Source organism: Protopterus annectens, chromosome 1.part2 (genome assembly GCF_019279795.1).
Source record: "Protopterus annectens isolate FY-2018-M chromosome 1.part2, PAN1.0, whole genome shotgun sequence".
Lineage (NCBI taxonomy): Eukaryota > Metazoa > Chordata > Ceratodontiformes > Protopteridae > Protopterus > Protopterus annectens.
The window spans coordinates 1198500349-1198526823 of record NC_056727.1 but is presented as its reverse complement, the minus strand read 5'-3'; the positions used below and the strand labels follow the sequence as shown (position 1 = coordinate 1198526823).

The 26475-nt window shown below is 39.8% G+C and overlaps 1 protein-coding gene across 6 annotated transcripts in view; it reads left to right on the top strand.

Annotated features, from left to right (window-relative positions):
- The window catches only part of PAFAH2 (platelet activating factor acetylhydrolase 2), a 1159086-nt gene that overhangs the window by 103890 nt on the left and 1028721 nt on the right, over window positions 1–26475 (top strand). For 5 of the 6 annotated variants that reach the window (XM_044060057.1, XM_044060053.1, XM_044060050.1 and 2 more), the window contains exon 2: window positions 18344–18444. The exons of the other annotated variant lie outside the window; for it this stretch is intronic. In XM_044060057.1, coding sequence (XP_043915992.1) covers window positions 18442–18444 — 3 coding nt within the window. In that variant the 5' untranslated portion in view covers window positions 18344–18441. The remainder of the gene's footprint in view (window positions 1–18343; window positions 18445–26475) is intronic. 6 annotated transcript variants of the gene reach the window in all.

Genomic DNA, 26475 nt, shown 5'->3' with positions numbered 1-26475 from the left:
ATTTAAGGCTGGATGTTGTCACTATACGTTCCATTGTTTGAGTAGCTGCTGCCATCGTGATACCACATTTCTGGAAAATGCTTTATGATATATGCCAGGCTACTGTTTCAAAAATTGCTAGTGTATTTATTAGGTACTCATGTCAGCAAAAGCAAGTCAGATTCAGATTTTTTATGTATAATTTTGGGCCAGGTCTTCTAACCATCTAGCCCCAATCCCATTCTTTCTCCCCGATATCAAAGGACACACAAAGGAGGACTGCACACCATGGCCATCGCATAGAGAATTTCAAGACAGTTTTAATGTTCCTAATACTCCTTCCTTTGCAAGCAACTGTGGTGGAGTGCCTTCTGTTTCAAGCTGCAATCATTTTGCACTTAGTACACATGCATTGCTCTGCTGGAGTGAAAACATTCATTGGCTGAACTCGTGTACCACATGTTCTTTTGCATTAGTGTGCAAGTCTGAGCTATTTGATGTGATAACCCTGTGGTGGGTCCTCAACATTTTTGTCCATGTTGCATGGGGTGATATGACAACTGCTGCTTACTCCCATCTTTTCCTTACTGGCTTTTGCAGCACCTGGGATGTAAGTTAATCCTAGATCATCTGAGTAGTTAATAGGACTAGAATCTGTACACAACAGAACCAACTAACTCAAATGCTGGGTTTGGTACCAGTGTTAGAAACCCATTTCTTTTACATGCATCCTAATTGTGCTCCAAAATCAGTTAATGTGCCAAGGTGTAAAACTAGTGAGTTTTCTTGCTTTCATTCGATGATCGATTCATAGAATGCACGTAAAGCAGTTCTGTGAATTCTGAGTGTCTGAATTTTCTTGTAGGAGCAAAGTCCCCCACCACATACACCTCCATTCAAAAGACTGTACCCTGCAAGCTCTCTAATAATGCAATCATCCCTGTGTTTGCTACATCTTGGAGCAAAGAGTGACCTAATTTTGAAGCAGCTCCATTCAGATTTACCAAGCCCCCCCCCCCAAAAAAAAAGCATCTCTTGTTCCTTTTTTTTTCCCACTCTGTCTTAATCAGATCAATTGCTCCTAAAAATGTTGTTTACAAAAGGAACTCACCAGAGCTGTTCTGATTTACAGACGTTTCGTACACGGCAGCTGATACTCATTTGCTGTTTTTACTAGAGCTTTCCTTAAGAACAGGTCCTGGACTTTAAGGGTTGACATACTAGTGTACATGTGATAATAATTTTGTTAAAAAGAGAGAGAGGGAGAGAGAAAGAGAGAGCTGAAATTATAATGATAATATATTGGTTTCTTATTGCATTGTTATGAAAGGCAAAGACAGAACTGAGTTTGCCTTTGCTGAAGCTGAATCAGTTTATTTTCATTTCATTACATTTCTGGTATTGCACAAGCTGTAGGATATATATATATATATTTTTTTTTACTTGCAGGTGGTAAGTTACTGTGTAGGCATTTGAAAATGTGATTCAGAAACATAATTATTGTGGTGGTGGTGGTGGTAAAAAAAAAAAGACTGTCAGATGTAACCAGAACAGAATGTTCTTTGCTATGATTCTGTCTGGCTAGGGGAACTAAAGGTTAGGACTGACTAGGTTAAGATTTTTTAGGGGGGGTTGATTTTGAGCATGGAAGAGTTGGATCCTGTGACCCAAAGGCTTTAGTCAAATGCTTTTATTATCCAACCGTGTGTTTTTGTTATTATTATCAGTCCCTTTTGGGTGCTAGCAGTGTTTATGGGGTATTAAGTGATAATATTCCACAGGTTAGTGTAGGTAGACTAGCCCTTTTCTTAAAGGGGAGAACTTTGACAGGGATTCCTTAAAAGAAAATGGGCTCTGATAGTTGTCTGGAAGAATCCTATATCTAGTGCTTAAGTGTGCATGTAGGAGTCCTCCATTTGGCTTGGGATGGAATATTTTTCTAGCTATACCAAGCAGAGGGCATAAGTGAGCATTTCATGAAGGGAGGAGTAGCAGTACATTGTCTGGTGTCTCTCTCAGAGATTTATTAAGTTTATGAAAAAAAATGCCAGGATTAGCATTAGTACCACACTGGAACCACAACTAGGCACAGATCCAAGCATCCATTTTCACAGCTTCCTAACATTACTATTGAAGGCTGACAAGCAGGTGGCACAGTAGGATACAATACCTCCAAGTACAGTGTAGTGCAAGGCAGTGTGCCAAACAGTAGGAAGCCATGGATAAGGGCAGGTCACTTCAGATTGGCACACAGTGCCAGGGAAGGCGACAAACTGCATGTAAGAGCAGGATGTTGTGTAGAGTACAGAAGAGGTATGTAAGAGATGGTAGTATTTCAGTTAATTAACAGGTGCAAGAACAAGACTATATAGGAAAGATGGACTGAAGATGAGGCCAGGCAGTTAAATCAAGAACAAATAGTTGACTGATGTGAGGAGAATAGAAATGGCTATGAAGTATTCAGCATATGGGGCAGCAATGTAACTCGGAGATCTTAGATAGAGGTGGGGTTTTCAAGGTACTGGATAATCTTTTGGAAAAATTTGGAAGCGGGGTGGTGGGGTGCAGTTGTTTGGCAAGACAGGCCAGGCTGGAGAGGAAGGGACAACAGGATGTCAACATATACGACAGGCTGAATCAAAGTAAGACAGGTAATAGAGCATTAGCAGAAGTAATCAGAATAGTGCAGGAAAGCAGGCAAGCATGCAGTAGAAGGAAACATGGGGAGAAGAGATGGGCAGGAAACAATGAAAGAGGTACTCTGGAGACAGTGGTCTAGGCACAGGAAGCTGTTGCGGGGGGGGGGGTACTGTACCAATGAAATGACAGCAGGAAATGGCAGTGGCGCAACAACTAGCACAGTCGTCTTTGGTGCTGTGGGTTCTGTTCCTATACCAGGTGGATCATTTACTTACGCAGCAGTAGGAGTGAATGCTCAGAGGCTTGTGTGTGTGTGTGTGTAGATATATATATATATATATATATATATATATATATATATATATATATATGTATGTATGTATACACACACACACACACACACACACACACATATATACATATATATGTAAAATGTGTGTGTGTAGTAGATATAGAAAATGTGCACATTCTTGTTAAAATGCCAGGTTTCTTTGATATAAAAATTGAGACCACAATAAATAATTTCAAAACTTTGCCCAGCTTTAATGTGACCTATAACCTGTGGGACAGGTGAACGTGCCATGCCCCTTCACTCCTCAAAGTCCCTGCCTGGTTTCCCTGCTATCAGGGCCAGTAGTGGAACCCTGGTCACCACGGACACAGTTGGGAATCTGTCCCCCTGTACCATGGAGCCAGAATGTTATGCTGAAGAGCTTTGTATCAGTTTCTATATACATTTTCTAATTTTGGGGTGATTTCTCCATTTATTTGGTAGCCTGATTTATATTTACTTAGAACCATACTCTTAAATCAGTCTTCCTTCCTTAGTGTTTGTTAGTTTCTACTCTCTATGCTTTTGTATAATTTATCTGACCTATACCATGAGGAAATGAGAAGATTAATCAGGACACTTCCATCAATGTCTCTTTTCTGAAATCCGGTAGCTAAACCATATTAAAACAATTGACACAGGTGGTGAACGAGGCAAACTCCCACACCTACCATATGGGGTTCCTCACCCATTGAACCCCCTTATTTAATGTAACTTAATCAGAAGCTGGATATCCTCTGGATAGGTGATGCAGGTTTGACACAATGACATAAACAAACAAATGTTAGTAAGAAAATATCAATAAATCAACTAGTTACTGTTCTTTGAAATAGCTGTTCTCCTGTTTGTGTATATATACCATTACACTGCTTGTACGTTTGATACATTGCTGATTATCTGTTTTTTTATTATGAATTTATTTTGAATGCTTGTTGGTTTATTTTGTATATGGGTGCTGTTTAGCTACTATTGAGCTTTATATCGACTGCTTTTTGGAATCATTGTATGGTATGACTGGCTTTGGTCAAGTTTCATCATACTTGCTCTGTTACCAGGCAAACAAAATGAAATGGATAAGTGATTCTCAATATCAGTGCCTCCAAATTTCATCATACTCAGATCCTGCTTTATGAGTAGATTTTGTTAAACAACAACAGAAAGGGAAAAATGGCATTGATCTGACGAGTGACATTTGTCATGTTTTGATGTACTGTGAAGAATTTGCAACGTGCATTGCAGGTTCTGAGTTAGTCAAAATTTGAAACTTTTTTAGGCAGGGATTATAGCACTGGTGGTTATGTGCAAAGAAGAGAACAGACCATTTGGTGCATCGAGTGTGCCTGATTGTGCAGCTAGTGTTGTGCAGCTGACCTTTCTCTCTGACCCTTCCTTGATCATTCTTTTGATGTGTACTTTACCACTTTCTAACAAGTGTTCCAGGGTACAGGCACTGCTTCCGTAAACAAGTAAAAATAAAATGCCTTTCTTTAGGTCTGACTTGAACTTTACTTTTTTAGAATGCTACTTAAGCCTCACCCCTTCCTTCTTCATTTCAGTCTTATGATTTCTTTGACAGATTTTGTATCATTTCCTCTTACATGTGCAGTAGCTGCAGTCTTTTTTTCATTATAATCTTCTCTGTCTTTGTGGCCTGCTTGACCATACTACAATATACTTCAGCTTGATTCCCATTTCTGTGTGAGCAGTGCTCTAGATACAAATTATGAATGCCTTATACATTGTGAGGATTACTTCAGCCACCCTGGATTTTGCATTACTTGCCATGTAGCCTGACCCTCTCTTTGCCTGTATTACAACCCTGTCTGCCACATAGCACTGGCATGATTACATCCATAGATGAAGCAAGAGGATGATTACTCCTATGGATGTACTCGTCTAGATGAGTTTCCTCCTGTGCCTTCTTTGACGGTCACTTCATAGCTAATACTCTAACATTGCATCTCACGTTATCCCAAAATTGCATGCTGGTGCCTTTTCTGTGTTGAATCTCATTGTCCTATATGTATTCCGTTGTGTCAGCACCTACCCCTCCCTTCCTAGATTTTAACTTATTTCCAGTGAACATGTTAACATGGTGCAGATTTCATTTTCTGAAGTTAATTTCATATAGCATATAAAAAAGAAGCATTGTAGTCTGCATCTGCAAAATATTAGCAGTCACAGTCTTGAAGTCCACTGAAGGAAATAACTGCCATGTAAGAACCAGGAAAAATGCAGAAAATTGCCAGGGTTGTGAGACTTTGTTTACAAAGCCATTGTAATATCTGTGGCTGATTTAGCTTTTGCAGATTTTCAACATGCTTACCGTATGAATGTACATACTGACTAGCACAAGTGAATGTCCTCAGATGTCCTTCATGTTGGGTTATATCCTGCAAGGATATAACATCCAGCCAGCTACCAAAGCTTCAGGGCACCTTCCATGCATCCAAGCCATTAGTTAGCTTGAGTTGAGTTGATTACAAAACAGGATGTTCTTCATCTCACATTGCTGCAGTCCTAACACTTGGGTAGTCCGCTGTCCCTCGGTCGGCCCGAATATCAGAGTATAAGGCTGACGTCGGTCAAGGCGCATTTGACTGACATCAGAACGTCAGGGTACAAATGCGCATGACCCGACGTCCTATCCTCAGTCTTTTTTGCCGCATGGTCCGATGCAGAAGCAGTGTTGCGAGCGCCGTTCGGCGTTCTGAAATTTTTCGAATTCGGAGTTTCAGACCGAAGTCAGAGTTGGTTAAGTACCCCGTTGGGGAATATTTTGGTTTTTTCTTGCCTCAGTGGTTTACCGGATGTCAGAAAAAGTGAATAACTGCATTTCTTGTGGGAAACAGATACCGCATAGGGATTACCATAACTTGTGTATACCTTGTTTGGGACCTGAGCACGACGTTGTTGGTTGCCGCTTTTGTGCTAGGTTTAATAAACGCACTATAAAGCGGAGGTTGGATTGTGCCAGGTTGGTCTTTGGGAAGCGGTGCAATTACAAAATGCCGTCGGATGTTCCGACGCCGGCTTCCTCAAAGAAGCGCAAGGACAAGGCAGTTAAACCTAGGTTAGAGGAGTCGTCCGAACCGGACGCCGGTTCTTTAGAGGCGTCAGTGGAACCGGTGGTTCCTATGGAGGCCTCTCTGGAGTCCCAGGGAGAAACCTTGATTTTACAGGATGTGGCCTCCCAGGAGGCAGGTCAGGCTGTAGGGGCTTCTCAGATAACTGTACTCCCCTCCCTTCCTAAGGGGTCTAGGCCCTCTCTTTCTACTTCCAAGGCTTCTCCTAGAGGCAGGGCTAGTTTAGCTTCTGTAGGTGTCACTCCTAGTTCTTCAAGTGCTGTGCCCAAGAAGCACATGCTTAAAATGGCAGAAGATTTAATTACTTTAATTAGAGGCTCTATGCCCCCTCCTGATAAGAGGCCTAGGATTTAACCAGTGTTGGGGGATTGGGAGCAGGCTTCTGATGTGTCTGAGTCTTCGGCTGAAGACTTACAGGAGTATGCTCATTATTCTGATTCTGATGTGGATGATTCTACTCCTTCTGCTTCTCCTCCTGAGGATTTTTCTTTTTCAGAGACACTTCACTCCATGAGAGAGCATTTTAAATGGGAAGGTCAGGATTTCTCTGATTCCAGGAAAAGGCTTAGGGAATTTTTGTTTTTACCCCAGCATAGGCCTTTGGCTATACCTCCTGTTCTGACTGTGGTGGAGGATGTGTTTGCAGAGGCTTCTCTGAATCCTGATTCTTTGCCTCCTGCTCCTGTTAAACCTGATAATACCTAAGTATCTTTTTAAGGGTCCTAGGGCAGACCCTGAAACTGTTAGCCAGGGGCCTAAGGGTGTTAAAGCTTCTGTTGTCAAGAATCCGGTTCCTGCAGATAAAGAGGCCAGGGCCTTGGATAGATGGGGAAAGAAAGTTTATACTTCTTCCACCCTAGCCATGAGAGCTTTGAATTGCCAGTTTCATATGTTAAAATATCAAAATTATCTGCTTTCACAGTTGAAATCTAAGGTTGATGCTTTGGCGGAAGGTATTGATTGTAAGGAGTTACAGGATTTAGTGCATGTTTCTGAACAGGTGGGTAAGCATTCTTTGCAATGTGGTTTTGATGCTGTACAGGCCTCCTCTAGGGTGGCTGCCACCGGGTCAGTTCTTCGCAGGCATGCCTGGCTGAGGGATCAAAATTTATCTGACCATGTTAAAACTAGGATTTTGGATGCCCCTTTGCAATCTGATGTCTTGTTTGGTTCTCCTGTTGAGGCAGTTTTAAAGAAAATGGAAGACAAGGCTAAGTCTATGCAGACTGTTAAAGATTTCTTGCAGGTTCAGCCTCCGAAGTTTAGTAGAAATTGGCCTACTAAGGGGTGGACGTATCCTTCTTATGATTCCCAGTCTAGGGGTAGATCTAGACGTGGCAGGGGCAGAGGTCAGGGCTCTTTCAGGCCTAGAACAGGGAGTTCTCCTGCACAGTCTTCGAGTGAGGGCAGGGGTCAGTCCTTTCGTAAACAGGCCCAATGACCTACCTTTTCAGCTGCCAGAACCTTCTCGCCTGGCAGCACCTTTGGGAGGAAGGTTGTCACTTTTCAAAGAAAATTGGAGTTTGATTACCCAAGACAGATGGGTACTGGATATCATACATCACGGTTACAGGTTTTATTTCCATACCTTGCCTCCTTTCAAAGGCATGCCAGACATTCCTCCTCCACAAAGAATAGAGGCTCACAAGCAAATTTCACTGTTACTCCAAATAGGGGCCATACAGCCGGTTCCTATGCCAGAAAGGGGCCTAGGATTTTATTCTCGCCTGTTCCTAGTACCAAAGAAGGGGAACACGTGGAGACCAATTTTGGATTTATCTATCCTCAACACTTATCTGGACATTCCCAAGTTCAAAATGTTGACGTTGCAGCAGCTTTTACCTCTGCTGGGCAAAGATCATTGGATGGTAACTTTGGACCTCAAGGAGGCTTACCTTCATGTTCCCATCAGACTAAGTTGCAGGAAGTATCTGCGTTTTCGAACTGGGACTTCTCACTATCAGTTCTCTGCATTGCCCTTTGGCTTATCTACTGCCCAGAGTGTTCACGAAAGTTCTGGCTCCAGTGATAGCTTTCTTCAGGCTAAAAGGAATACAGATCTATCCTTATTTGGACGACTGCCTGATTCTGGCTCAAGGAAGGGAAGAGCTTCTTCATCATTTGGAATATGTGATAGCAGTGCTAAGATGCCTGGGGTATTCTGTGAGCGAAATAAAGTCCAGTCTAGTACCCTCTCAAGACATGTGCTTTCTGGGTGTGAGACTGAATACAGCATCCCAGATGGCCTTTTAACCCGGACAAACAAAAGAGTCTATCCCTTTACTTCCATCAGCTATCTCATCAGTCCGGGCTGACTGCAAGGACAGTCCTTCAAGCCTTAGGGTTCATGGCATCTTGTATTCTGGTGCTTCCCAATGCCAAACTGCATATGAGGAAGCTACAATGGTATCTCAAAAATGTATGGACACAGCACTGCCAGGATCTGGACACTGTCATTCAAATAATACCTTGCATTCAAAAGGAATTTTTATGGTGGGCTCAGGAATGTCACCTAAACAAAGGACTCTCTGTGACCCGGCCAGAGGCGAGTCAGATTTTAACGACAGATGCCTCAGACATAGCTTGGGGAGCTCAACTAAATGGAAGGTGGATACAAGACAAGTGGCCTGCCAGACTACAACATCTACATATCAACATGAAGGAGATGTTAGCAGTCCAGTTTGCATTGATAGCTTTCAAGGATTTACTTCTTCCAGGGCATGTGTTGATTCTGACAGACAACACAACTGTCATGTGGTACATCAACAAGCAAGGGGGAACACATTCTTATCCTCTATGCAGGCAAGCGATGATTTTGTGGGAGACTGCTCTCAGTTTACATCTAAGTCTTCAAGCAAGGTTTCTGCCGGGAGCACAGAACTCCTTAGCAGATGTGTTGAGCAGACAAATCATGGATCCCCACGAGTGGAAACTGGATCTTCATGTATTTCAGAAATTGACAGTGTCCTGGGGAACTCCAGACCTAGATCTGTTCGCTTCTCCACTGAACCACCAGCTGCCAAAGTTTTGCACAAAGCGGTTTCATCCCACAGCTTGGAAAGTGGATGCTCTTTCTTTCAGTTGGAAAAATCTTCATGTGTATGCCTTCCCACCTCTGCCTCTCCTCTCAAAGGTACTTCTGAAGGTCAGACAGGACAAGCCAAGGATGATTTTGATAGCTCCAGATTGGCCTCGACAGCACTGGTACCCACTACTGAGAAGTCTAGTACAGAAGCCTCCATGGCCTTTGCCTTTGATTCCACATCTGTTGTCCCAGGAGGACAGTCATTTGCTCAATGTCAAACTTCACTCTCTTCACCTAAAAGCATGGAATATTCTGTTTTAAACCATAGAGGGTCTCAACTTCCACAACGAGTTTTGAATGTGATTTTGGAAGCTAGAAGGCCTAGTACAAGGAAAGTGTACGCAGATAAATGGAAGAGATTTTTGTTTTGGAGTGCAGCTAAGGATTTGGATGTTTCTGAGCCTGATTTATGTGTGGCTCTTCAATATCTTACTGAGTTATTGGACAAAGGTTTGTCCTTCTCTTCTATTAAGATTCATGCTGCTGCAATTTCAGCTCACTATGATTGTGACCCACCATTGTTTTCTCATCCTTTGTTCAAGCAATTTCTTAGAGGGGCAAAGAATATAAGACCCCCACGAAGAGCTCCTACTCCTGCTTGGGATCTCAATTTTGTGTTGGAGAAACTCACTCTACAACCTTTTGAACCTGCAGCGACTGCTGAGTTGAAATATTTGTCATGGAAGACTGCTTTTTTGTTGGCCATTACCTCTGCAAGAAGGGTTTCTGAATTGCAGGCCCTTATGGCAGTTGAGCCTTTCTTAATTTTTCATAAGGACAGGGTATCTTTGCGTACTAATCCTTCCTTTATGCCTAAAGTGGTTTCTAGTGTGGCTTTAAACCAAACTTTTCATTTGCCTACTTTTTATGCAAATCCCCAAAATAAAGGGGAAAAGATTTTGCACACTTTAGATGTACACAGGCAGTTGCGATATTACTTGGACAGAACTAAAGGGTTCAGACAATCTCAGCAGTTATTGGTTTCTTTTGCTTTGTGCTCTCAGGGCAAGCCCGTGTCAAAACAAACTATTTCTAGGTGGATTGGATTTTGCATTGCTTTCTGTTATTCCCATCATGGCAAAGAGATTCCAGCTGGGATTAGGCCTCATTCCACTAGGGCTACTGCCACTTCTACAGCTTTTTTGAGGGGGGTGGCAACTAAGGATATTTTGGAGGCAGCCACTTGGAGTTCAGTGCATACCTTTTCTAGGCATTACCACCTTCCACTGTATTCTAAATCCAGGGCTGGTTTTGCCACTGCCGTGTTGCAGGGCATTTTGGCAGCTCCTGCTTCTATATGATTTGGCCATCCTCCCTTACCTCTGCTTTGGGATTCTACCCAAGTGTTAGGACTGCAGCAATGTGAGATGAAGAACATAGTACAGTTTTGTACCTACCATAAATGTAGATGTTCGAAGATCCACATTGCTGCAGTCCAATTTACCCTCCCTCCTTCCCCTCTGTGGTTTGAGGTGGTTGTGTAGGTTGAGTTTCCTTCTGAGGTATATTGTGCATATTATATATATATATTGTGTGTATTGTATATATTTTTGGTATTAGGCTGGTTGGTTGTTTAGTTGTTGTTGTTGGGTTTGGACCTTTCTTTTTAGGGTCTTCTGACATCTGGGGCAAGAAAAGACTGAGGATATGATGTCGGTCATGCGCATTTGTACCCTGACGTTCTGATGTCAGTCAAATGCGCCTTGACCGATGTCAGCCTTGTACTCTGATATTCGGGCCGACCGAGGGACAGCGGACTACCCAAGTGTTAGGACTGCAGCAATGTGGATCTTCGAACATCTACATTTATGGTAGGTACAAAACTGTACTTTTGGGCTCCAAGCCCTTCAAATTTTTTCCTGCTACCAAAGAGTAAGCTCATTTTAGGCTTTCAAATCTATGGTTGGCTGGTGCTGTTCCTTTGCTGGGCAAATTTTCCGTTTGGGGAAAGAATTTCCATTTTAAAATATTTATTGTTTAATATTTTTCTGTTCAGGAAATTTATTTTAAAGATAGGAGTTTGTGTTTTAATAGAATTTTATGACTCTGTACTCTACTTTTAAATGAGTCACTTTTTTCCTTTCAGTTTAAAAGTTGTTTAAAGTGTTAAACTTTTTTTCTGTGCAGAAATTGTGTTTATTTTATTTTTGGGGGCTGATGTACTTTGTTAATGTGCATTTTTATTGTGTTTTTCTATGAAAAAGTGATTTACATTTTTTTACCAATTTTTGCTGCTTGTTTTCTGTGGGAAAGAACCACTGTTTTTGGATTTACCATGGAACAAAACTGTCTGTTCATTGATCGGTCCTTCTAGCCATAAAAAGGAAGTTAAGTAAATGGTCTTTGCCACCACAGCAGGCTAACAGTTTGCTTCAGCCGCAGGTGTCTGACTCTGCTGTGGCCATTAGTTGTACCTTAGATGACTCACCTTTTACCCTGGATCCCTCTGGTGTAGTACCTATAGCCACTATACACCTGGGGGGCTAGCTACATCCCCTGTGGCTGTTGGGGGTCCCTTTGGTGGGCAGGGGAGAGACACTCTTGTTGGTCCTGGAAGAGGTAACAGAGAAGGCTTCCTATTTTGTCCTAATGTGTCCATACCTCAGAAAGCTCCTGCTGCCATTAATGACATTGTTGGCTCTATTTTTTTCCTGTTGAAAAGAAACCGAAAACTAAACGTGTATCTAGTCCTCCTCCTCAAGTATCCTCTGAGAGGAATAATTTATTGCATCTAGCTTACGGTTTATTTGGGGCTATTGATCCTTCTTATAAAATGGTTTCTGGCAAAAGAATCTCTCTTCAGGAAAATATGTATCTCTCTGTGTTCTGAATACAAACAGGAAGATACAGGGTTATCTCCTCAGATTTCTGATTCAAACTCAGAAGAGAGCGTAGTTTCTGATTTTTCCCTGTGGGGAGGTCTCTTTTTCAGAGACCTATTTCTAGAATGTCCTAATGTTTTCAGTGGGAGAACACTGAGGTTTCTCAGTCCCTAAGAACATATGATCTGTTACAGAAGGAATTTCCAGAATCTTCATCCATTCCTTCAGTTTTGTCTGCCTTGGAGGATGTGTGTTTACTGCCTGCAGTTTTCCTGACAGTCAAAAGCCGATAGGATGTGTAAAGTTCCTCAGTTTTTATACACTTTTTTTCTCAAACCTGATCCAGCAGCTGTAGCTTTAATTAATTATTCTGCTGATAAACACTTAAGATGGATAGGTATGGGACAAAAGTGTATATGTCTACAACTTTGATTTTCAGAATTTTTAATTGTTAGGCTCATATGTTAGTTTACTTGACTAATTGTGAAAGTATGAGGAATGTTTTGTCTGCAGTTTCTTCTTGTGAGGAAAATCTGCTTTTAGTAATTTAGTTTCTTCTGTTGTACAAGTCACTGCTCATTGTTTGCAGCGTGTGTATGATTCAGTTGATAATTCTTTCAAGGCTATGGCCACTGGTACTGTTTTGTGAAGGTTTGCCTGGTAGCATTATCAGAACATCCCAGATGATAAAAATTACATTTTAAATTCTCAGTTAGATAGAGATTCAGTTTTTGGTCCTTCTGCTGCACAGGTGATCAAAGTGTGATGAGATGAGTAAGTTGGTTCAGGAAATATCTGAAGATTCTTCAGCCCTCCTTTTCCAAATTATTTAAAGGATTCTCTAACTCGTACAATTTTGGCAAAAAACAAAATGCCGATAAAAAGACATTTAAGAAGAAATGGCAAGAGGGTTCCAAAAAGAATCCAAGGACTACCCAAAATCAAGAGCAGTCCAAGTCAGAATGACTATTTAAGGGAGTTTGTAGCCCCTTCTCACCTTGGCACCCCATTTTTCTCTTTGGCAGCAGATAGTTTCAGACAAATGAGTTCAGAAAAGGATTCGTAAAAGATACAGATACCGGTAGAAGGAAATTCCTCCTTTCCAGGGTGTAATCCCATATTAATCAGACCAAACTTTATTTCCTCCTGTTCTTCTTCCATCTCATGTTGTCCCAAGGAATGGGAGAACTCGTTCATTCTTCCCAGGTGGGAAAAGGTTTTTATTCAAAGATGCCATAGAAAGAAAATGCTTTGAGACCAGTTCTGGATCTTTCTTTCCTAAACTTGTTTGTGCCTAAGTTCAACATGCTGTCACTTCCCAACGTTGTACATCTTCTTCCTCATTAAATGTTTCCTGGTAACACTAGATTTAAAAGATGTTTATCATTACATTTCTATTCATCCAGACTTAAGACATATTTTTTAATGTTCTGTGTGTCTGAATTGCATTATCCTTTCTACCCTTTGGACTATCTATTGCACAGTGAGTGTTCACAAAGTGTGTGGCACCAGTTATAGCTCATTGTAGGGTACAAGGTATCCATTTTTTCCATATTTAGATTATTTGCTTATTCTTGCAAAGTCTTTCTCAAAGTGTCAGAAATCTCTAACTTGGGTGAAAGATCTCTTAAACATCAAAAGTCTTAATTGACTCCTTTCCACAGGATTGTGTTCTGAGGTGTCAGCTAGACACCTCAGTTCAAAGAGCTTTTTCAGTACTGGAAAAATAGATTTACACCTCTATCTATTTCTAAGGTTTACCAATCACATTTCAGTCACTGTGAGGGAATACCTCAGGATTTCGTGTCTCATGGCATCTGTGATTCTCATAATAGCCCTCCACATGAGAAAGATACAGTGGTATCTGAAGTCTCTCTGGTCCTAGCACCAACATCCTGTATCATTTCAAATCTAAGTGGTGGGGTTTCTCAGAAAGAAAGTTGCTTGGTGGAGACAGCAGATGTCCTTAAATCCAGGTCTCCTCTTCTCTCTTCCTGCTCCATAGCAGTCAGTTACTACAGATGCATCTGACTTCCCTTGGGGAGCATTTTCAGAATAGATAAAAGTGCAAGGCAGGAGGTACATTAAGGACAGATACAAGCACTTAAATATAAAAGATATGTTTGCCTTGATCAAGGCAGTCAACTCTCAGAATCATCTTTGGTTCCAAGGACATTTTCAAGTTGTTAAAGACATTATCACAGTCATGTAATCACCAAGCAAGGGGAAACCAGGTTTTACCCCCTTTGCAGGCTAGCCATGTTAGCGTGAGATGTAGCTTTCCAGTCCAATTTCACTCTTCAGGCATCCTACATTCCATCAGAGCAAAGCTTTGTGGCGGACAGGCTGAGCAGGACAAGGGGAGACCCTCACAAATGGAGACTAGATAAGGTGGTCTTTCAAGATCTGATGCAGCTATAGGGAGTTACTCATGTATTTGCCTCATTTGCCTGAACAGTAAGCTGGCAAGATTCTGCTCCAGGACTCAATGCAATAAGGCCTGGAAGACAGATGCCCTCTTTTTTTTTTTTTCTTGGACAGGAATATTCCTTTATGCTTTTCCACTAAGTAATTTTGAAGACTCCGAATCCGCCAAGATCATTGTGGTGACTCCCTTCTGACCCAGGCAGCAGTGATTCTCTCTTCTTTTGGAAATGACCAGGTGCAATTAGTACACGCTTTCTCTCAGACAAGATCTACTCACACAGATTGATACACCCAAACCCCAGTCAACTTGATTGCCTGGATGATATAATCTCGATTCCCTTTAGGCACCTGTTTGCGGAGAATGTGCAGCAGGTACTATTGAAGGCAAGAAAGCTTGTTACTCGAAAATCATGTATTAGGAAATGGAAAAGGTTTTTGAGTTGGTGCCAATGGCATAACTAGCACCTGTTCTCCACTTTTACAGTGTTTCTGTGAGTTATTATTCTATGGCCCTTCTTACTCCTCCTCCTTCTTCTTCTTTCGGCTTTTCCCGGTTAGGAGTCACCACAGCGGATCACCTGTCTACTCATGATTGGCAATGGAGTTTTACGGTGTCGAGTTGCTAGCCTGGCGCCCAACCTTCCAGTGAAGGCACACTCACACCTAGGGCCAATTTGGAGTGTCCAATCCGCCTACAGCATGTCTTTGGGATGTGGGAGGAAACCGGAGCACCCGGAGGAAACTCACGTGACCACAGGGAGGACATGCAGACTCTGCACAGAAGGCACCCCAGCCGAGGATCGAACCGGAGAACCTCTTGCTGTGAGGCGTCATCAAGGTTAATTTGTTGGCCATTTTAGTAAGTCCATGGATCCTCCTGTTTGAATGTAGTCTCATGTCAAAATATTTTTGAAAGTTGTTTTGCATAAGAGGCCTCCAAGAAAACTGGTGGCCCCTCCTTGGAATTTTAATTTTGTTAGAGAAGCTAACACATTCTCCATTTAAATCAGTTAACCAGGCTAACTTGACGTTCTTAACTTGGAAAACAGTGTTACTGATTGCTCTGACCTCTGCAAAAAGGGTATCTGAGTAAGCTGTTATGGTGAGTCAGTCCTATCTCATTTTCCACAAGGACAAGATTTCTTTGAGAACTAATCCTTCTTTTTATGCTTAAAGTGGTATCAGAGTTTACTTTAAGTCAAATTATGCATCTCCCCATTTTAATTCCTGACCCTAAAAATGAGGGAGAAAGGCTACTCCATACCTTGGATGTTCGCAGACAATTTGAGTACTATCTTAATAGAACTAAATCTTTCAGATCTTTGGATAATTTGTTCATTTCTTGTGAAGGTAAGAAGGGACAACCTGAGTCAAAGCAGACTGTTTGTAAATGGTTGTCTGAAGCTTTTACCCTTTGTTATGCTCACCACAAAAAAAAAAAACTACTCCATCAAGGTAAAGGCCCACTCTACAGGGCCTTGGATTCATCTATAGCTTTTTGGAAAGGGTATGTTTCCAGAAGTATTCTAGCAGCAGCAACTTATTCCTCCTGTGTTCATACTTTGACAAAGCACTATAATCTTAATTCCTTCTCTAGGTCTAGATCCATTCTCCAGGGGCTCCTGGACTCTACTCCTTCCACCTCCCAAAATTTGTAAGCTATGATAATCTTCCTATATAGCTTAGGCTACTGCAGTAGTGGTCAGTATGAAGATCATAGTACAGTTGTGTAAGTAAACTAACCACAACAGCAGATATTCAAATGATCACTACTGCCATAGCCACTCTCTCTCCCCATCCCTCTTGTTTTTTGATACGTTGTTTATGCCAGGATGTAGACTTTGATTTTTTTATTGTTCCTAGCATTGTCCTTTCAGGGCTCAGCCTCCTTTTCTGTCTCTGTTGGCATGAAAACTCTGTAGAGCTTGTTGGCCAAACCTATCTTTTTAGTCTGCTCAGCTTGAGCAGACCTATGGTTTGGGTGCTTGGAAGTTGCCCTGAAGCTTTGGAAGCTGGCTGGCTTATCATTCAAACATCCACCATTTATAGTAAGTTTACTTACACAACTGTACTTTTTGTGTTTTTGTCTAGAAAATTATTTTGGACGGTGACTCCATGATTTCAGGATCTCTGTAGTAAACCTAGATGAAAACTACCTGATAGAGCTTACTAGTGGAGACTAACTCTTTCCTAGAGTTGTCAACGTTTTTATAGTTTAAATCTGAAGGCAACTGTCTTCAAATGAAACTTTGTAAACCTTTCTAAACTTCCAGATCTCTGAAAGACTGCCTTTGTTACAGTTTAGTAACACCTGTAATATCAGCAACTACAATTTTCCTTTTTTTTTTTTTTTTTTTTTAAGTGCTGTAATTTCTTCCAACACCTACTTCATAACCTAACTTTGACAACCTAGAGCAACATGAATTTAGTTAAGGTTTTCTTTCAGTATGGAAATTGTCTTGCCTGCCTTTATTAACTGTTATCTTTTGAAATGTATGCCTTGATAGTTAGCATCTGCTCAGTTTCTGGACCTTTCAACACCTTTTATTTTGTATTTCACTTCCTTGATTCATTGGATGTTACAACTTGGTCTGTAAGTGATGCTGTAACCATCTTACATTAACAATTCAACATACAGCTAACATTACATTGCTTAGATGTGGCAAGAGCTACATGCTATAAATTGTTTAATAAACTGTCAAATAACCATAGATCAGTGGTTACAGTCATAGCCATTACAAGTTAACTTATCAGTAATAAAAAAAGTATCTGCAAAATGCTCCAAGTCTCCCCAACCAGAATTTCCCTTTTATCTGATTCAGTACCAATGAAATGGCTGCTGCTGTACTGAGAAGTTTGTTTCTGACCTGTCTTGGTATTCCATACTTATTGGACAGTCTCCAAATAAAATTGAATAAGCAAATAAATTATCCATGTAACATCCAGAAGCTCTTGTTGCATGAAACTAGAACCATCTTCGATGAGGTGTTTTTTTTTTTCCTTCTTGAATATGAATTGTATCTTTTAGTGCTATTTTGTGCAACAAAGTTCTCTCATTTGCAAGTTCAGCAAATGAGAATGTGTAGATTTGTTCTTTTGTTACAGTATTAGAACATTTTGCCTCCATCCATTACAGTTGAGTTGCATCTGACTCCATTAGTGCCCCCATCAGCAAATGCTGCTGCCACCATGCACAGTTGTCTAGGCAAGTAGAGAACAAAAGTAGATTGTCATATTTTGCTTACATACCACACACGTGCTGCATGCACAAATAAAGATAATTGGGAGTTGTCAGTTTGCCTACTGTGTGTCATTGTGAGGTGTGAGGAAATGAAGAACCAAAAGAAAGCCCACGTAAACACAGGATTTGCAATGGCTGCACAGAAAGAACCTCCGCCAAGAACAGAATTGGGGAACCTCTTGCTGCAGAGTAACAGTGCCACTCGCTGTACCACTGTTTGCTTCACCCTAAATAGAATAGTGGTCATTACCCACAAGAGGCAAACGTGTATCATGAATCATAATTTTCAGATGGAGCTGTTTTAATGGTTGCATGCTTTCACGAACCATTTACGTAGTAGGCGTCCTATGGGATCTTGGCTATTAGATGATTAGGCATAGCTGTTACAAATAAAGAGTGAATACTTCATTTAGCAGTATACGTAGTTGGTATCCTATTCAAGCTGGTTCTGAGCATCTCTATTTTCATCTGCTACTTTACTTTTCCTGTTTCTGATTAAATTTGGATTTTTATTAAAGCTGTTAAATCATTTCAGCCAGCTATTTGCACTTTGATTATTCATGATACTACATTTTCATTTTGGTGATCTAGCCAAAAAAGTACCCCAACACTTATCTACTTGAGGAGGAAGTAAAATAAAATCATAGCATTTGTACATACAATGAGTGCATTTGATGTAAAAAACATAGACTCAAATTTACTGTGGATTTTTATTTTTTTATTTTATTGCAGATGAAGGCACAGTTCTTAGTAGTGCAGAAACAGAGGATGAACACATATCTTAGTGGCTCCTGAGTATTACCACACACAAGGAAAAGACATATGAACAAATGGTAAGGTTATTACACCGTATTTTTAACATTCCTTATACTTTTATTTTAAGCAAGAAACCTCTTTATTGAATTATCACTTATGACATTATATTAATAAAAACATATTGTCATGTTTTCAGTTGCAGACATTATACATCACATATAATCTTCTACACCATCATTGCCCATCAAACATTACATAGCTCATTCAGTTTCTACCTTCCCTTTAAATTCATTCCTCCTCCAAAACTTTATTCTGCATGAATTGTTCCCACAATTCCCATTTTCTCTGTGTAATTTGCTCCTACCCATACCTCTCAACCTGGAAACATCAACAATCTGGACAAAGGTCCATGAAAAGTAGGTACAACTGGACAAAAATCTGGATGCTGATTATATTTGCATACATAATTATGTAACCTGCAACCACTCCAGTGGAATTGTGACATACCAACATTCAAATGCAAATTGAAGAACAGACAAAATATAAAACTACAAATAGCCTTTAGAAAGCTAACATAAAACTGGTTAGTCTAACAACATTCTAAGTTTGTAAGAAAAATGTTTTAAATCTATCCCTATTTTTGGGTCTTTGTGCCCCACTATTGAAGGCTTTATGCAGATTTCTTGTGTTAGGAAGTTGGGAGATATGATACAGCCACAGGGGTGGTAGCCCCCCAATGGACATTAAGGTGCTTATCTTTTTAAAGACTAGGCTTCTTAAAAACAAATTGTTTATCACAATAATTATTTTTTTAAAAAGTAAGAGTTATGAAAATAGATTTCCAACCTGCCAAAATTTGTCATGTTTGGACGAAAATATTTGTTAACCATAAAAGGGGTGTGTAAAGTAGTAATTGGCACATATTATTCATTGCTGGCTGACAGTACTAAAAGTAGAAAATTCTTCAGCTTATGTCCTTTTCATTTGGCTGTACCAGTCATCCAGCTGTAAGAAAAAAGCCCTTAGGACCACAATAACAAACAAACTAATGCAATATTTTAGGAATCTCAGACTGTTATTACAGTGTTTGGATTGTAAATCTCATCCAACCTACCAGATTAATATATAATTTATATATATATTAATATATAAATGCTAAAAAATAATGGATTTTGCCATTTGTTAGAGACAAAAGTAGAAGGCGTCTTGTCTTTCTGGATTGCGGGTGGGGCCCGAGGCCCACCTCTACATCACATTTTACAACAACTGTGATAACCCACCACTGGACCAGTAATCAAGAGGCCTCACCACTGGCAACAGTCGGGGACGTACACTGAGAGGATGACCAGGTACACACGCAGTATTACCAGATGCAGCTCTCTGCAGCAATTACAATTTCCCTTAATTTCCCTTGAGAGCACACACAGACCACAGTCCAGGGCTGGTTTCTCCCTCTTTCTCCAGATCTCCAATAAGACTCCCCACAGGCACAGCTGTAGAGTTGAGATCTCAGCTGAGTGGCCAAGCCAAGACCTCCAGCACCCTCTGTCCAACCAGTGTGTCATGTCCTTGCCCAAGTAGCTGACATACACATTCTGAGGTTTGATTTATACACAGACACACACACAAAAGGCTGGCACAGGTTTACTAGCTATGCCCCCCTTTTGCCCAGACTAGAAGGTAGTTATCACTGCCACCAGCCAGCTACTTTAAGGCTCTTAACAAAGGTTGTCCAGTCTTACTGTGTAATGTTACTATTAATACAAATGGTAGTTTGACCAGGAGCAATGATATTAGGAGTGGCCTACACAGTGTCACCAAATAAATATGCTAGTATTCTCAGAACTTAAGTATCTGTAAACAGATCAGCCACAATGAAAGGTTTAAATGTATTTAATAATAAATAATAGAACAAAACAATACTAAATGTATATTCACAGTGACATCAGAGTTTAAAATCACAGGAAATATTTAAAACAACATTGCAGGACAATCTGAAAGAAAAATATCTAAACTAAGCTTCACTGTATTCCTGACTGAATCTGAGAATTACAATACAGTAAACTCTCAGTTAACCAGAACTCAAGCAACCAGTACTCTCATGCAACTGGCAAAAAATAGAACTACAGTACAATGTTCATGTGTAGTACTTTCTGTTTTCCCCCCACTGAGACATACCTTATGTTTTTAGAGTTTTAAAAAGGAAGATAGGAATAAATTCCCTCTCTCCTCAACCTGAGAACAAGTCAAAGCAAACGAATAGTATAGGATACAGTATTATTCGGGCCTATTTTTAATAGTAACTCTCAAGCAACCAGAAACTACAGTTATCAGGCATCTACCAATCCCCATGAGTGCCAGTTAACTGAGAATTTACTGTACCCTAGTTAACTTAAGAGCAAGGCAAGTGTGGTGAATAGATCTTCTAGTTGTTCTTGTCGGGTCAAAGACTGAATAAAGAATGCTGTGTCTCTCTAGGAGACTCCTTAAATTAATATCTCAAATATTAACTGCTGGGATAGCTTGCAGAATGACATAATTTCTTGCCATCTGACTCTATCCCAGGTGAAACACCCACTGCTGGAAGCTAGCAGTATTTAGCATCTACCTATGAAAATACATAAACTCAGATCTTTGGCAGATGCTGGAAGTCGTAAAACAATTGCATTTCCTTCATGATTTCAGAGGTAGTAATTAGTTTACTCTGAAGACACTAGAGAAAGCTTCTCTTGCTGCCATAAAGTAATTTAATTTCAGCTTCCATTGTTAAAGTATATACATTTAAACAGTTATAATAGTGCATGTACATTTCTGTTCTCTTCCGGCAGGGCACACTCTGGTTACATCTCACAGCAGGGCATGCTATTGTGGTTACATCTCACAGCAGGGCAAACTGTAGTTGCATCTCAAACAGCACTCTGCAAAAACCTTTTCAACACACAGTTCTGTACCAGTTTGATATACACATGACATGCAGTTGTAACATAAGCATCTTATATGAATCATGTTGATATTCACAAATGACATACAAGTATTTACAAACTTCCAGGTAGCTGGGCTGGCAGTATCTCCTTTCATCACACCTACCCATAGACTTTTTCCCGTTGTTGGTATTGGAACTCCTCAGAAGGGAACATTCTACTGACCCAGTAATCCACAAATAAACTAAACAACCCAGCACTTGCTTCTTAGTTTCCCTTTCAGCGAATAAGACCACCTTTATTTCACTGGGAGCAATTGGGTGAAACTAGTGTGAAGTGACTCATTTAGTAGACTGTGTGAGGCATCAGCTGTTCTTACAACCTCCATATGTTTCTTTTCCCTTTTCAGAATACACTTGCCAGTATTATTACAATTAAAATATGTGCTGTTGAACTGCTCATTGAAGAGCTGGGACAGAAAAGAGACATGACCTAAAGATTTTATTTCAAAGCAAATGTATTAGAGAAAGGGGGGTGTCTGTTTTCTGGGGAAGGGAGCAAAATGCTACGTATGGAGAAGGGAGCATAAACTCTGCTTTCATGGACTTTGAGTCTTGAGATGGGAGACAGTCGCCTTTTCCACCGTGACTACTGTCCTGCCCCTTGAGGTAACTCTCCGTCATTGCTACAGCTGCAGGAGCTGCAAAGCTCCAGGATCATTCATTTTTCAGCAAAATGGAACAAACACTCTGTCAGTGTCACATGTAAACAAAAAAAAAAATGCACAAAATTAAATACACAATTCAGAGATTTGGCAGAAATCGTGCAACTGCAACTCTAAGCAAAATCCTCTAGTATTTATTTACTATTCTAAACAGTATGCAGCAACTATTATGTAATTTTAGTCCTAGTAAGTAGCTATGGGGACATATTTGTGAAATAAACTTACTTATAAAAGGTGATTCTCTAGCTCCAGATGCAAACATAAGTATTAATTTTATCCACAAAAGTAAAATTAAAATAAAGCACATTCTTCCCATGTTTCTGTGGTGGAGTTAGACAACAGATGTAATTTAGTGTAATGACAGTCAAATCCAAATGAAATGCTGGAATCCTAACGAATATCTAAAGTGCTGGCAAGCACAGACCACTTTGCTCCCTTCTCCTCTGTCTGTCACATTCTTGCCTAGTCCTTTTAGTACAAAAGGGCTTCCTAGTAACACAGATACTTGGGTTTTCGCCTGGGTAGGCGAGGTCAAAAAACTTCAATAATTAAGACAACTTTTTTTTCTTTTTTACTCTTATGAGCAGGTTGTGCATGGGAAAGTAAGAATAAATAAAAAGTAAAATAGTGCTCTGTACCTAGCGTATTTCCCCTAAACTGGGGTCTCTCAGAGTTCAATAAAAATTGTAAAAAAAAAAAAAAAAAAAAAACAAAACAAAAAAAGCAAAATTGAGATTTGAAGGGACCAGTCAGGAATTAGTGGTACCCTGTTATTTTGCCCTCAAAACCGGGAAATTCGGAGGAATTTGGTATGGTTGAGAGGTATGCTCCTACCCTTCTGTAAAGATCCCAATTCCATTTCTTTTATCTCTGTTAGTGTATTCACTCACCTCTAGCATGGTTAGTTTAGACTTTGATTTCCATTTTCAAGTAACTGCTTTTCTGGCAGCCACCAGAATTAAACTCAGTAAGCCTTACAATGTCTAGGGAATTCTGATTCTGAATCATATCCCAAAAAAATAATTTCCTTAGATGCCCCAATTTGCTCACCCAGTATTTCTGACGGTCATCTACAGGGCATTTTTAAACTCATTGCACTACCAATAATGTTATATATTACTTCTTTCTTCCCCATAAACACCTCCAACATTTGCAGTCTACTGTAGGTAAAATTCTTTGGAGTCTGCTTATGGTATCAAAATACCTATGCAAACACTTCCAAGCAAAGATCCTAAATCTTGTAGACTTTGCATATTTGGGAGCCATGCATATATCCTCCAGTTGTTTCTTTGTGAATTGCTTATCTGGTCTCTTCGCAGTCCTTTCTAACTTCATCTGATTGATTCCTATAGTTATCGTGCAGCGTCTTATATGCCCTACTAATTATCCTTTTTTAGCAGCAGCTTCTGTTCTCAATTTTACTAAAACCTCTGTCAGTGCTGGTCTTTCACTTAGTATCCTCCTACCCCGTTTTGTTTGCCTATACTCATCAGTCCTTGGTAGGGAAGGCAATCTCTAGCCTGCAGTCCAGATGTATCCTTGTCCAGTTCCCATTCTGTTACCTTTATCTTTCTGATTATTTGCTCCCAGTACCTTGGTTCCTTTGCCAATTTTCTCCAATAAGTTCCGGCCCCCTTTTACCTGTTCTCTATACCCCTGGTTACAGTCATCCCTAGCGGCAGTCTCTCTTTTCTCCATTCCCGTGTTGGCTTATTTCTTAGAATACTTTCTGCTACTTTATGAATATAATACCCTGTATGGTTATTGCTATTCTCCTTAAGGATCTGCATCCAAAATCCCAATCACTCCTAATTTCTTGCTCTTCTCCTCTGTTTCATCATCACCCCTTTCCACTTTGAGTTATAACTTTCTGCTTGTGCGGTGTATAGGAACCTTAACTGTATTGCTCTAAAATACCCCTTTAACTTAGTTAATCCCAAAGCACCTTGCTCTGTTGGAAGGATCAACTTATCCCTCTTGACTCTTGCCCTCTTCTGCTCCTAGATAAATATCCTTCAACTCTTTATTAATTGCTATCCACAACTTCTCCACTGGTTGATAAAAATATGCCTGACCTGTGTATAAAACTAAACGTACTAAACGTTTTCATTGCTTCTAACTTGCTATCCATATCCATAAAACAGAACTTCTAGTTTCTCAGTTTTTGTATTATCTGTTAAGACTTGTTCCACATATCCTTAGTTGCCATAAGAGAATCCTTTTTAACTCGTACTCCTTTAAGTACTTCATTTTATTTTGTCCCCATAAATGTGTATTGATGAACCAGTTCATGTGTGGGCACATAATTTACAGCTATTGTCTTTGTTTTAGCTTCATTAATTTTGTATCCCAAAAAGACTTGAAACTGTCTGAGAATACTACTGCACTGAAATATTGTTTTCTGGTTTTGTTAGGTAGAAATTAATATCATCTGCAAGTAAAGCCAGCTTTTCTTGATTACCATACTAATTATAATATCCTTTAATTTGACTCCCTTGTTTTCTTTGGCCATGGTTCTACATGTAATGCAAATAAAACAGGAAAGAAGACACCCCTACCTGGTTCCTTTTTTCAAACAGAATGTATCAGAGAGGAACGCACGCTTTAATAGTTTGCCTCTGATCTCTCACATGTCCTCCTAATTAACATTATCGTTGTCAGGGAATGCAAATACTTCCATTGTTATACTCATAAAATATCAGCTTACTCTGTCAAATGCTTTCTCTGTATTAAGACCCACCAACAGCAGTGATATTTTCTTACATTCTGCTTTCCTCTTTATCATCATTTGTTTGTTAATGTTGTCATATGTTTGCATGTCCTCCACAAAACCACATTGATCCATATCTTATCAATTGTGGCATTATTTTTGACATTCTTTTAATCTTTATAGACATAAACACTTCCTAATTATGATTAGAATTGTAGTGGGCCTGTATGAGGCTGAATCTGATGGGTCTTTACTATTGATAGGTATTGTAGCCACCACAGCTTTCTTTCAGGATGTTGGTGCTTCTGTTTTAAAATAGTATTAAAATGTATCTACAAGGTTTTTATCACTTTCTTCCCTCCTAGTTTCTAAACTTCCACAATAATACCATCCATTCCTGGAGAATATCTCGTAGATTGGTTGTATATAGTATCATTTGGTCACCCCCTCTTATCATGGCTGTTAGTAATTTAGCCTCACGTACCTCTAACCTTGGCATATTTAATTCTTCCATAAACATTTCCATTTGTACTTTTTCTTGATTTCTGCATTTCTCTGCTTTATACAGATTTTCATAAAATTTCCAAAATATTCCTAATGCCTGTTCAGGGTCTCTGGTTAGTTTCCTTTGTATAAACTCCCTAAGCTTGACATCTACCCTTTCTACTTTCTTGTTTCCTGAGCCATTGTGCTAATTTTGTGCTCTGGATTTATTATCCAAAAACAATTGCTTAACCACAATCTTTCTAAACTCGTGCATATTATCAAGTTAGTCCCTTATTTTCTCTGTAGCAGTTGCGCTTCTTCTTCTGTGAGATTCCCCATGTTCTGCAATAATTTAGCCTTTTTTAGTCCTTCTAAATAATTATTGTTTCTTCTTAACCATATCTCCTTTTCTTTTATTTCTACCCTATTTTTTTAAACTCCACTTTCATTTTATCTCAATCCCTAGCTATATCTTCCTTAATGACTCCTGAATAATTTCCAGTACCCATTCCTTAAACTCTTTCTGTTTTAACAGTTAGGTGGGGAGGTGCTAGTGTCTCATTTTTATTTCATTACCTGCATCTTTATTTTGGTTATTATTGGTACATAGTCTGAAATAGCTATTGGATGCTTATCAAACTTTTAGTTAAATTCAATGTTTGTGAAGTATCATTTCTTTCTAACCTAGCCCAGGTTTTGTACCTTGGGGAATAATATGTAAATTCTCTGAGCTCCTACTACTGAATTTGCGTCTTCTACACCAAATATTTTAATACATTTCTTCAGAAATCTAGCCTCTTTTGTTACCCCCAGATACATCCTCAATGTTGTAAATCAAACTCCAGTCCCCACCTATAAGTAACATTATCTGCTGAAGGATGATTATTTCTCCCAGAATTTTCTTAAGCTCCTTTGTAGTAGCTTTAGGTGGGATATAAATGCATGCCAGTGTAATCCTCCTCCCCTGCCAGTAGCTTCTTACTACTACAAATCTACTATTAATATCCCCCTTCAATCACTTTTGTAGCTCTTTTAGCAATTTAATATAGGTACTCCCCTTTTCCTTTGTCCCAGATATTCTGCAGAAATTAACCATCCCAAAATCCTTTCTTTATCAAATTCACATGCTCAGTTCTTTCCAGATATCTCCTGTAGCATAGCTATTTGCACTCTGCATTTCTTAGTTAACTGCACTTTCTTTGTTGTATATACCTGTGAAGACCATTCACATTCAAAAATAATATGGAAAATGTTGCCATTATGATAA